The 14,082-nt window shown below is 33.1% G+C and overlaps 1 protein-coding gene across 1 annotated transcript; it reads right to left on the bottom strand.

Annotated features, from left to right (window-relative positions):
• Positions 1 to 563: 563 nt before the first annotated feature.
• On the bottom strand, positions 564 to 13,684 carry LOC148311226 (E3 ubiquitin-protein ligase RNF185-like). Its single transcript, XM_088256927.1, has 5 exons — positions 13,593 to 13,684; positions 11,975 to 12,140; positions 10,511 to 10,649; positions 7,042 to 7,204; positions 564 to 1,973 (listed from the first exon to the last, which is right to left on the bottom strand). The coding sequence occupies exons 2-5, from the start codon at positions 12,121 to 12,123 to the stop codon at positions 1,876 to 1,878; spliced, it is 549 nt and encodes a 182-aa protein (XP_088113053.1). The 5' UTR covers positions 12,124 to 12,140; positions 13,593 to 13,684; the 3' UTR covers positions 564 to 1,875.
• Positions 13,685 to 14,082: the final 398 nt, after the last annotated feature.

Below are 14,082 nucleotides of genomic sequence, written 5' to 3'. Positions count from 1 at the left end.
GCGATATGTAAAACATTTTAAGATTTCACACTTGAAATTATTATATTGTACATAATGTCGTTATATCGGATGATATAAAATTTATTCACACACGAGTCATTTTAACAATAGTTTATTTTATATGTAAATTAAAGTAAGCATTATAATATATACACTATTATTTAAAGCGAAATTTTTTTTTTTTAAAGAATTTTCTTTATGAATAAATATAAATAGTTTAAGGATGCAATTAACCTTTGTTTGCAGTTAACCAGTACACCCCGTGCCGGGTCTCTACCAGATATTACGCGGATGGTTTGGTGCTCAGTTTGAAATTTTTGACAGCATATTATGGTTATTATTTTATTCTTAAATAAGACCATTGTTACTAGAGTCGATTCCTATTAATTAGGACACATCTAGGACCCTATGAATATCTGAATGAATGCATAAAGTGTGCTGTTTTTATTATTTAACTTGTACAATAACATGCATACTCGGATAATAACTGTTTTGTCACCTGGTTTAGTAACAGCAACAGATGATTCTTCATCAAAAACTTTTTTTTTAAAAATATATTTAGATTTAATAATAATTCTTGCAGTCTCCATAATATATCTGTTGGATCAGCTTATCTAAAATTTACTGTCCAAATTAAGCAAAATACATATTCTCCCATCTAAGTGCTAAAAATGACTATAAGATCCTTGGAAAACTCATATCATATATAAACTCACAAATCAAACCGTAGAACTAAAATTATATGCCTATGTGACTTCATTGCTAACTTAGAATCATTGAAATGTATAAAATCATGCCTTTACCGAGATAGTGAGTGTTTTTGTCTTGAATTTTCACTCTTGAATAATAAGAAATTATAGTAACTTTAAACATAGAGAGTAAATCCACTCACGAGTAGGTATAAGCTATAAAACTTACAAAGCTGAAGCCTAAGTAGGGCCATGTTAAGCAGTGTTGCATAAGCCGTAGATAGATTTCAGAGTCACTTAGATGTTAGGTAATCCAAATTCAAAGGTCCTTGTTTTGGTTTCAGTTCGTTGAGATTTGGCCCTGATCGAGCAGTACAGGCTATATTTTTATTACAATAAGATATAAAGTATGTCTATGGCGCAAACAATTTTTGTCAGTATGACTGCAATCGTAAGACTTACCACTAAATTAACCACGCGGAGTTTGTGGTCTCTGTTCCAACAGGAAAGTGACAGGAAATGTCCTGTATGCTAGCAATTATCTGTCCTTATATTTAGGGGTAACATATTTTATCTCTTGAAAAGTATGGATAATTCTTACTATCCAAACAATTTTTTTTCAAGAGGAGTATATTCAAAGGCTGTGATACCTTTTTTAAAAATAAGAATTGTAGTGACATATTGATTTTTTAATCATCTCTAATATCCAATTCACAATTTAAATTATGTCCAATTACCCATTTGTTTCAGCAACACTGCTATTGATTCGATCACATTTTTATTACATTTTCATTCAGTGTTAGTTAATTTATAGTAAATCTATGCAACATCGATAAAGGTAAAATTAAAAACTCTCTCATAAGATGTTACTTTGCGAAAATTCATAACCTAATTGATGTAATGCATGTATGAACAAGAAAAAATAAACCCCAATTGTAACCAATTACAAAATTGGTATAAAATTTGTTGATTACACCTGCTGTTGTCAAAAAAACGGAATAACCAGTATATTATCTCAGATTTAGTTTCATGTTCAGCATCGAAGTCGGTTACACGACCAAATAAAGGTTAATTATCCAAGTTTTTCAATAAAAGTTTTAGAACTATATATAAAGTAACCATCCCTTTATCTAAGTCCGTAATGATTTCTAAAAAAGCTTTTAAAAATGAAATTATGGACTACTCACTATGCAAACATTAGCCAGATAAGAAATAATACGGCGACCCAGAGAAAGATTTTTGACAAAAACTGTTCATCTTCATATTGTGCTGTGCCTCGTGGAGCTGAAAATTAAACACCATATAGTATATCATTTCAAAAACATATAATATAATAAATAAAATAAGTAATAATACAGTTGAACTCCCATATAATAAACTTCTATGCAGCTAAGATTTACCAATAACTAACATTTTTCACAGGTATAAAAGAATCGGTATGGACCGATTATTCTAATGTATTCTCAGTCCACACTGGGATGGACTGGGAACACTATTATGATAAATACCGTTATTTTTATGTTTCTGTTATTCTTATGTTTCTGTTATTCTACAATGCATGACATACAGTATCTACTCAATGAATTAGGGCCACGCAGAATTTCGCGCAATTTCTCAATTCAAACAGGAATAACTCAGAGAAAACCTTGAATAAAACAACATTGAATTTTATTTACACAAGAACACTTTATTACGCTTAAATTATGCATATATTTTCATATAAATATAGTTAGTATTTATTATTTCCACCTTTGGCAGAAATAACTGCCTCAATTCTTTTTGGCATACTTAAAATGCACTGTTTTATCGTGTTTTTTATTTCTTCGTCTTCTGACCTAATTTTTTGAATTTTTTTTTTTAGACAGTCTACTGTCGGATTTGGGAATGAGTATACCTTATTTTTTAACATGCTCCATACGTTTTCTATAGGATTAAGGTCCGGAGAATTTCCAGGCCAGGGGAGCAAAGGCAGATTTTTGTTAGACAAAATTTTTATTATTGATTTAGCCCGGTGGCAAGGTGCCCCATCCTGCATGAAGGTGTATGGACCTTCTGTTGGGTCGAGTGTATGGTAGAAGGGCAATAAAATTCGTTCGAGGACCTGCTTATAGGAATTTTGGTTCATTGTTCCTTCCACGAAAAACAACGGCCCAGGTAAATTGTTAATAATACATGACCATATCATTGTTGCAGGGGGGTGTTTGATAACTTTAACCACACAGGCCTCATTGTAACGTTCCATTGGTGTTCTCCTGACGAATCGACGGCTCTCTGTCACGGCTTCTAACCGGCACTCATCACTAAAGATGACCTGAAAAATAATGAAAATTTAAGTTTAATTCAAATATATAAGTTTATTGACTAAAATGATATGTTGAAAATTCAATTTAAATAAATACCTTTTTCCAATCATCTACCGAGTAATTTCGATGTAGCCTGGCCCATTTTAATCGATCCGCTTTCATTCGTGGTGTCAATTTTGGTACTTTTACAGGGCGCCTGCATTTCAGATTTACTTCGTAAAGACGTCGCCTCAGTGTTGATACCGATATATTTATACCCTCTTCTTCCAATTTTATTTTTAATGTTTTTGCTGATGCACTTCGGTTTTCTAAGGCACTTTGAACGATTTTTTGATCAGTCCTCGGTGTTGTTTTTCTAATCTTACGACAGTTCTTTCGCTGATTGCTGGTGGCGGGTGACTGATTTTTTATTGATTTTGAAATTTTGTCCACTGTTTGACGAGAAACGTTTTCTTTTTTTGAAATTTCTCTATTAGATAGTATTCCTAATTTCAGTAGCACTATAACACTAGACTTTTTTTCCTCAGAAATGTCTTTACTTTTTCCCATTTTGTCCTTTTCAAAAAAAACACTTGTGTTTACAAAAAAAAATTATACTTTATGAACTAAAATTAAATATTAAGTTTTTTTCACAAGACACGATAACTATATAACCTCTCTGAACAAAACAACAATCAGAACTCAAGAAACTTCACTAATAAATGAGATAGGGCTTTTTTTTGAACTTTCAACTATCTGTCTACCTGTGCTAATTAGGGACCTTTCTCAGAAAAAGGGTTTAAAATTTTGTAAACGCTTAAATAATCCAGGTATATTTTACATATTATTGAAGGTAATATACATGATATTAGATGTCAATAAAAAACTTAAAGTATTTATGTAAAATAAATGTAATAATCCAAAAGATTTCAGAGTATTCAAAAAAATAATGGGTGGCCCTAATTCATTGAGTAGATACTGTAGAATTGAAACAAGGGAATTTAGAAAAAACAAAGGAATATGTAAGATATATTTATAACGGGGTGGTGGAGGCAAATGCTACATATCCCTTGGACTTCAAGACGCACAGGAATCTTTATCGTCCAGGAACTATAACTAAACAAAACACACCACAACATACCATAAAAGAGTTTTTCTTATTCACAACATTTTGAGTGTGTCCAAATACTTATTCACAAATATGGGTTTCTCCAATAACTAAACGAAACACACAACATACCATAAAAGACTTTTTCTTATTCACAACATTTTGAGTGTGTCCAAATACTTGTTCACAAATATGGGTTTCTCCACCTCCTTTTTAAATTTTGACATCTCAACATAGATGAAAAAAAATATGGAAGCTGGGTATTTACAGGGCTTATAACATGTCATAGGCTGGTTGCTAAATAAGTAAATACCCAGACTTCCATATTCTTCTTCATCTATGTTGAGATGTCAAGATGTACCAACATTTTTACTAAACATAAAATCTTATGTTATCCTTTATGTATTTTGCCTTCTTTATAACGAAAGATAATTTATATTGTACAAAATATTTTTTACTGAGATTCGTCTCTAACAATACTAATATGTATTTATGTTTAAAAACATATTTAATTAGTTAGAAGAAACAAAAATCCACTTAATAATCTATAAATCTTGTACATAATAAGCAAGATAAATCATAAATGCAATTCTCATCAACACCAAATAGGTAGTGTGCAATAAAATATGAAGTGTTCAATATGACAGTAATAAACCATTTTCTACGAAGAACTTTGTATCGATAACCAGCTGCTCATTATTATTCAAACAATACTGGAACTCTAAGATGTGTAATGGTACACCACGTACACTGTACACACTGATTGTAAGTGAACTTTAAAACCAGAAAAAATTAAGCCTACAGAACAGGAAAATATTTTAGAAAGTTTTCCTAATACACACAAGTGTAATTTCAATACAACAATCTTCTTTATTATGATTTATGGACTACGTAACATGGAATTTCGGCAGAAGTAAATAAGGAGCAGATTAATAAATGAATAAAAAAAATATATATAAAATAAATATATATATATATATATATATATATATATATATATATATATATATATATATATATATATATATATATATATGTGTGTGTGTATATATATATATATATATATATATATATATATATATATATATATATATATATATATATAAATATATATATATATATATATATATATATATACATACAGTAATACAGTTACGCTTCGGCCGCGCTAGTAGTTAGTGGCGCTTTGTGTTTATTTTAAGTATACACTTTATAAAAACGTATTTAAATTTAAAAAAGTCAAATTCCATAATCCAATTTAATATAAATCAATTTGAACCGAGTGAAGAATTTGTTCAAAATTTAATGCTAAAAATTAAAAGCAACGGTTGACACTAAAAACATTTTTGATATATTGGGGGGTGTCAGAGATGGTTTTCGGAATTTCGATCTGAGGATTTTGATTCGGAGAATATCTTTAGAAGTAGAAGACACACTTAAGTGTTTTAAATTCTCCTGGCTTCTAAAATTGAAAACAATCCAACTCATTCTATGGAAAATATTGCGAGCACGTTTGGATATTCATGGTCAAGTGTTCAAAAGAGTTTTGAAAAAATCGGCAAAGTGTGGAGACAGGGTAAATAGATATCACATGCGCTAAGAGACAAGCGCCTCGGTGACCGAGTGATGAAGAGCTGTTACAAATGCAATCAGAAATATGTTTTTTAAATGATGTCATCACTTCTGATGAAAATTGGGTGCTGTTTTCTACACGACTACTAAAAAGACAATGGTTATCTAAATGTCAAATAACGATATTCACTCCTAAGGGTGGTGACTGACCGGAGCATTTCGTCGTAACGTAACGTGGTAACATCGCTCGCGGCGAGCATGTTACGTTACAACGTTATGGCATCGCTGACTGATCGCGATCAGTGCTCGTTTAGAACACAACTGCTCGCTTGTGGCCTTGTGCTCAGTGTTGCCATATGCCAAACCAAAAAATCTGAATTACAGCATAGAAATCTGCATTAAATTAGTATAGAATCAATAATCTGTATGAATCTTTAGTTAAAATGTCGGACGACAAAGGTGTGATTCTTGGTTCTGTGATTTAAATAAATTACAGCTTACTCAAGATGAAGAAAAAAACAGATGCCCTGCAGTTCGGGGAATTTCCCACAGATTGGCAACCTTGGTACTGGCCTAAAATTGCATCCGACTTGGGATGGAGCATTCGGAACGAGCGGCGGGCAGCTCGGCTCGGTGTACTGACTACCTGAATGCTCGCATCGTAACATGTTACGTTAAGACAAAATGCTCCGGTCAGTCACCACTCTAAGACTGGTCTTACCAGAAAAAGTGATTTTATGTGTCTGGTGGGATTCCAAAGAAATAAATTATTATGAGGTCTTCAAACCTGGACAAGCAATTAATGTTATTGTGAACAATTGAACCGTTTATATCGGTCAAAATAATGTCTTTGGCGAAAAAAATTATATTTGCTACTTGATAAGGCTTGCATGCATGCAGCAAAATAAAAATTAATAATCTCGAATGAAATGTTTTTAGACATTCATCATACTCTCTGGACCATGCTCCTTCTGACTGCCACTTTTTATGTTCAATGTAACGTTTTTTAGAAGGAAAAAAATACATTAACAATGATGATGTGAAAAGGGGTATAACTGAATAATTTGTGTGAAAGCCTAAGATTTTTTATCGACAAATGCTTTGAAATATTACCAGCAAGATGAAAAAAGGTCACAGAGAATAAAGGAAAATATATATTGTAATTAAACTTGCAAAATAAAATTTTTAAGAATATTTGATTTTTCATATTAAAAACGACATTAATTCCGGGTACCCCTAATATATATGTATATACGATGACTTTCGAAAGGTACAGGTGCCCAAGAGTACGCCCAAAATTTGCCCGTAATTGTTTTATAGATTATGTTTTCAAAATTAAATAATGTAACGTAAAAGAACATAATTAAGAATAAAAATATTTTATATTTACCAGCGTTAGGACGTTGATCGCCCAAGTTAAATGTGGAAGTTATTAGGCCGAAGGGAAAAGCTCCAATACCAAAAGACATATGAAAACCATCGCCAAAACCAAATCCAGGAAATGCCCCCGTGTTCTCCGGCTCTGTTCTCTGGCCTGCAGGTCTTGGAGGAACCTAATAAAGTATTCAAATCAAAACATTATAAATGTGTGACCATGGCCTTTTATAAAACTGACATATTAAAGGGAATATACGTCAACCAAAAAAGCGACAGCCAATATCTAGTGTTTTTTTTTTGCAGGTCTTTCCACATTTGCTTGTACCTAGTACAGGCATCTCGGCAAAGAAATAGCTTAACCTGGTTTTCCCGTATTATTTTATGAGGTACTTGAATGCATTCTTGCAGGTTGGCTCTATGTGTATGGACTGTCGTACAATGTCGGTAATACATATTTTGTATGTTAGATTTTCTTCATTAAAACTCATCAATCAAAGGGTCAAATAAAAATATGACATAAAAATATTGACATCTTCGCAAAGCATTAGTTGATGGCGACTTCATCATTTTAATTTAAAAATATTCCATTTTTTAGGAGAAAAAAAAAGTTTTAATAAATAAATTCTTAAGGTAAAGTTTACTTTGCTAAAATCCGCTTACCATAAGATTAATTTAAAAAATATATAAGTAAAAAATCAAACAAAGTCTTTTTTTAACGCCAGTGTGACAATCGTATTACCTTCTGAAATAATTTACAAATCAATATCATTGTTTCCCTACTTAAAAAATATTTTAATAGTTTAATTATATCCTAAAGATATGACTATTACTGCACTACAAAGATACTTGGCTTTGAGTATTGTGGAATTCGACACTTCTTAATATTGATAGATGACTGTTAAACTTGGGATAAACCAAGATATCCCACATATAATATATTTCCATTCTTACTTTTCTATTAATCCCCAAAACCAATAGACTATTAGTATCCCTCAGTTTGGTCAGTTCGGGCAATTAGCCAATGTTCCAATTATTCTGAAAAAACTGATACATGAGACAAACACAAAGAGCTCTACAAATTCGAAGTAAAAACAAAGAAAATTCTATTTGCAATTTTTGCCAGCATCATAATTTTAATGTTGTTTACATAATAATATATTTACGATTCGTTGATTGTAAACATTATCATATTTTCTTGATACAATATGCTAAAAATGTTGCATTTTATCATCTGATAAACCTAAAAAATCTTCACACCAAAAACTTTGCACTGGAAGATAACAGTCGGCAACAGCCGACTATTATCTGTTAGTACCGTGACCACGGAGCTTGATAAAATAAAAGGATCAGTATATTTTTACTTATATTGCCACGGAGATCGAATTTGCTAATTTAACTGTTAAAATTTGCTTATTCAACTTATAATTTCTGGTTAGCAAAATCTATATTAGGGTACAATATGGAGAGCATGAAAACACATGAAACCTTATCCCTGTAGGTAGGTTTCTGTAACGGCATCTAACATCTGTGAAATAGTTTTACAGGTCATTTTTTTTATATATTTCAATTACATAATATATTTACATGATAAAGTAAAATAAATAGTGTAAAACTATTATTAATTTATTTATTAGATTAAAACCAATATTTTTAGCTTTTCCACTTTTTTATTTGACCAGCGACCGGGTTTCGTCGTTACCGACATCATCAGACTGGTAAAAAGTGGAAAAGCTAAAAATATTGGTTTTAATCTAATAATAAATTAAAAATGCAATTCCATCACGAAGTGTCAGTGGATAATATAAATCTATTAAAACTATTATTGTACATATTTAATAGATTTATATTATCCACTGACACTTCGTGATGGAATTGCATTTTTAATTAATTATTAGATTAAAACCAATATTTTTAGCTTTTCCACTTTTTTATTTGACCAGCGACCGGGTTTCGTCGTTACCGACATCATCATATTTAGCTTGGTGGAATAAAAAAACCTCAAAAATGAATATTATCGCTGTATAATTTTTTGTGGACCTCTTCGTGTTCTTATCCCTAATATCTTCTACATGCTTTTACTGTACTTCTGGGTCTTTATGGAAGAAGATCTGAGGTATTTAACTGTAATCCACACTGCTCTACTGGACTTCTTCAGGGTAAGTGTGTAGTAAGTAAGTAAACTAGCTAATCTGGTAGTACACAACGGAGTCCTGCTTCCAACCCTAATGTATGGAAGTGAAGCATGGAGTTGACAAAAGAAGGATGAAAGTAGACTGAATGCAGTCAATGTGCGATCCTTCATAAGAATGTGCGTCAAAACAATATAGGATAGATGTTTGAATGGTGAAATAATGAAAGAATGCAAAGCTGATATAAGCATTATCGATGAAATTAAGAAAGTTGTGTTGAGATGGTTTATACGTGTGGAACGAATAAGTAAGAAGTAAAAAACAGTAAAATAAATTTGCGCTGCGAATGTAGTTTGAAAAAGGAGCAGAGGCATGATCGGGTATGTCAAATAATAGCAGTCGGGTCAGAAGCCAAAATATTCGGCGGGTATGTATGAGGAGTATATGGAGCCTGCAAGATATAATTGACTCCCTCCAAATAAACTCCGCTCGGTTAGGCCTAAGAGTGAATGCCAAAAAGACCAATGTCATGTGCAATTCAGCCTGTCTGGACCGAGATCAACATCTTACTTGTGAGGGACGAGCGCTCGTTCGAGTCGACACCTTCAGATACCTTGGAACTCATGGTGGAGGATGGTAGTGTCCAGAAGGAACTGAATGTACGGCTTGGAACGGCAGGAGCTATATTCAATAAAATGCGCAATGTCTGGGACTCACTGCTTTACTCGACAAAAACCAAGTGTCGTCTCTTTAACGCCTGCATCCTAACAGTGTTGCTGTACGGATGTGAGTCGTGGTACCTCACCAAAGCTCAAAGCAAGAAACTAGCAAGTTTTGAAAATAGGTGCCTGAGGCGAATACTGGGTATAAAGTGGTATGACTTCGTCAGGAATGACGATGTGAAGATAAGAACTCAACAGCCCCTCATACTGGAAGTCCTGAAGAGGAGAAGGTGGACATGGTTGGGACATGTCCTTAGAATGCCACCTGAGAGCATCAACCCCTCATGTCTCTTCTTCCAACCCCGAGGATTCCGGCGCCCTGGAAGGTTGCTGACGACCTTTCACCGACTATACTCAGCGGATCTTCGAGACGCCGGACTGGCCTGGGAGGAAGCCAAGGAGATGGCGCGTGACAGAGTGACTTGGAGACGTCTCGTGTTGGCCATATGTTCCACCTAGGGAGCGAACATGGGAAAAGAAGAAGAAGAAGATGTATGAAGAGATGCATGAATACGGAAGACGCAAAGAATGTTTGCAAAGAGTAGTGTGGCGTTCTGTTCTCTCTGCCCACCCCTGCGGAAAGCGGCGTGATGGTTAGTTGGTTAAGTGCGTAGTGGGTATTTTTGCATACCTTATTTCTAGGATCATCTTGCTTGGCGCTGCCTCTTCCATACAGTGGAATAACCTTCTCTTTACTAATGGCTGCCTTGCACACAGGGCATACTTGTCTGTTGGGCCTTGTTTCTAGCCACTGATGTAAACATGGCCAGCTGAAATGATAACATTATAAGTTTATGTTACAGAATCGCCTTTTTTTTATACATTGATTAATTTATAATTGAATTTTGTTTCCATCATTTTTGACATCTTAACATAGACGAAGAAGAATATGGAAGTCTGGAGATTTACGGGGCTTGCGACCGTCATAGGCTGGTTTAAGTGATCGCTTTACACATGTGCAACATTCACCAATTCTACCCATGATGGACAACCGCACTACTCAAATTCTTGAAACTTCTAGATCTTGATCAAACTTGAAACACAGTCTGCGAGAGTCACTAGAGACATCTATGGTGAGATGAGGAAAGCTTTTTTTAAGCAAAATCTCTTTCATTTGTATATGAGGTCCGAATCCTGGATTATCAACACATACTTTAGAAACGCTAGAAAACATCATTTCTATATTCTTTTTCATCTATGTTGAGATGTCTAAAATGATATAAAAATAACTGCTAATTGGAGATAACCCAGATTTGTGAACAAGTATGCACCAACGCACTAAATTTGGCGAGCGTGCCTTTGCTGTTGCAGGACCGACGGCGTGGAATGCTCTTCCACCAATGGTTAGAAATAGTGAGAGTGAGATGATCTTTAGAAAAAGACTAAAAACACATTTGTTTGCTAAATCATTTCCACCATAATATTTTCCCCAATTCATTCACAGTGAAGCGCCCTTGAGGTATTTTTTTTACGAAAATGGCGCTATATAAGTTATCCAATTTTATTATTATTATTATTTAAGTACTTGGACACACACAAAATGTTATGAATTTTGTTTAATTGTGTTAATTCATTTGTAATTTTGACTTCCATATTCCAGTTTGAGGTATTTTGGCACGGGAACAGATTTTTATATGCTTTTTTTGGTCCTTTTTCACAGTACACTTATGCTATACGAACATAACATAAAAGTTTAAAGTTTTTTTTAAAAGGCTAACTAGCAGAAAGATAGGGAAGGAAAAAAGAATGTCCTAAAAACCTCTTAAAAAGTATTTAAAAAAGTAACAAATATATTCTTACACCTACTGACAATAAAATAAAATTGGGGGACTTTGACTCTATTTTGTATATAAAATAAAATAAAGTATTTTTCAATTTACATGAGAAAACTACTCAAAGTATCATTGAAACTGTAATAGTATGTAACATATACATTGAAAACTAATAATCTGGTGAGGAAGTTTGTAAATATAAAAACATGCAATGAAGTAGTTGTACAAATCTAAGGAATTTTTACAATTATTACTGATTATTATAAAAAATCATAATAGTATTATAATAAAAAAGTGCCGTATTGTATAAGAGTTTTGCTTACCAAAATAAGTGCCCACACAAACTGACGACAGCATCACGGGCTGTATCTAAACAGATGTTGCATTCTAACATCCTATCATCGCTTTTTTCCTCCTCCCCATTGCCACCAGGCGGCTCTTTTTTGGGACGCGTCTTGCTTGTAGTAGCCATTGAATATTTAAAATTATCTGTAAAAAAATATCCATATTATTAAAAGATATATATATAGAAGTTTTAAAAAAATGTTATGCTATACATAAATTCTTCTTCTTTTTTATTGGCTTTTCACTTTTCTAATGTGTTCTGGCCAGTGACGAGTTATTTTTTATTTACACTTTTTATTGAATTTAAAATATTAGTATTCCTGTTGGTGGGGTTAGTTTTATTAGTAATGTTTACATACTTGTATTTACATACAGTATTTGTGTGACTGAATCTACAGCACTTGTAGCAATATATAGACGGGAACATATAGAGCTCTTCGGGAAGGAATACATTGAAAATAGAAATATAAGGCAGTGACTTTGAGTGGAGAGTCAAGACGACTGTGCTGGAAGGTTTCCACTCGACAGATTACCCTGTTCTCGATTTGTAATTTAACCATTGAGCCTCAACAACCTTTCCGAATCCTCAAGGAACCTCAGCATTCTCCACAATGTCCTGTTCGGACCAATGTGAAGGGATCCCTTTGGTAACTCCTTGTTTTGTAACTTGGTAGGTTGGAATAAAGGCATTAGATTATTTTTTTATTTATAGGTTTATAAAAATTCTAAATTTGTAAATGAATTGGCTTCGTTTGCCATCTTAAACTCCACTGAAAGACGGTTGCAGCTGACGGACTTAATTCCATTCCAGGCTGTCCGAATATTGTTTCTGTGGAGGAAGCGACCAAAGTCAATATCATACAGGTGGGTTGCGGTTTCACTGTCAGTCTTAAATTTTGAAACGTGTACAACGTATAGAGCACGGTCCATTCCATTGTACAAGCGGGATAGTGGGGTTATTGTTTGTGTAGTTGTGAGCGTGTATATAGGTATGTTTGGTACGGGGTTAGAAATTGACTACGATTTTTTTGAGTGAGAGGATCCGATTCGGAACTCGACTTCCTCTCACTATTTCAATTAGTTTTTGTGTTTTTGTTTGTGACGCAATATAATGATGAAATCCGGGACTGACATTGTTCCTTGAGAGGAATCTGATTCTCCATCTGAAGGGTCCGGAGGTTTATCTTTGCCACTCATCTTTCTTATATGTGAAATACAAGGAATAGTGATTTTAAAGAAATTTATAGAATTTATTTATTTAAAAAATAATGAAGAGATTATCGTTACCTTGACTGTGGGTAGAGAAAACACGAAAAAAATAAGACTATTCTACAAAATCTTATATAAATAATAAAATGATATATTAACCACCCAGAAAGCTGATTTTACATTCGTTAATAAAAATATTATTAGTTGTAAAACAATTATTTTCACTACGATAGTAAAACACAGCCACCACCACTTTATTTGTTCATAGCATACGTAAATTCAATGTTTACTTTTTAATTGATACAGTAGTCAATAATTAGTAAGAGTTATATTTAATGCATAAAAATAAAGTCCTATTCACGAATAAAAAATATATTAGTTGTTTACCTTGTTTTATTTTACTGGGTACGATAAACAGAAATATTAAACACGTATACTTATAATTTTATTTTATGACGTACGTGACCACAGATTGCACTGGAAAAAAATTGCTTTGCCATAAGCAGGACCAAAGACTATATACTAGAGCAGGACCACACACAAATAGTACATATAATTCTTCTTCTTTTTCTGTTTATGGCTTTTCACCCTACGTAAAAATAAATAGAATTTGCATATGAAGAAATGTATATCATTATTGATTTCATTCGGCATACTATTTGGTATTTCAACCGAATAGTATGCCGAATATCAAACATAAAACTAAGCCGAATACAAATGATCACCGAATATTCGGTGCATCTCTAGTATTCACCAAAGGACGAACCGGTTGATAAAATTTGAGTAGTACATTACTGTATGTTATACTTACTGTTACAGGCCCACCAGCACGGTAAAAAAAAACGCTAGCAAAATATATTGCGATCCCTAAAAGAAT

Source organism: Brachycentrus maculatus, unplaced genomic scaffold (assembly GCF_059751285.1).
Source record: "Brachycentrus maculatus isolate JH-2025_06_01 unplaced genomic scaffold, ASM5975128v1 h1tg000069l, whole genome shotgun sequence".
NCBI lineage: Eukaryota > Metazoa > Arthropoda > Insecta > Trichoptera > Brachycentridae > Brachycentrus > Brachycentrus maculatus.
Note: the sequence above shows the minus strand (reverse complement) of the source record. Positions and strands in the feature narration are given on the sequence as shown.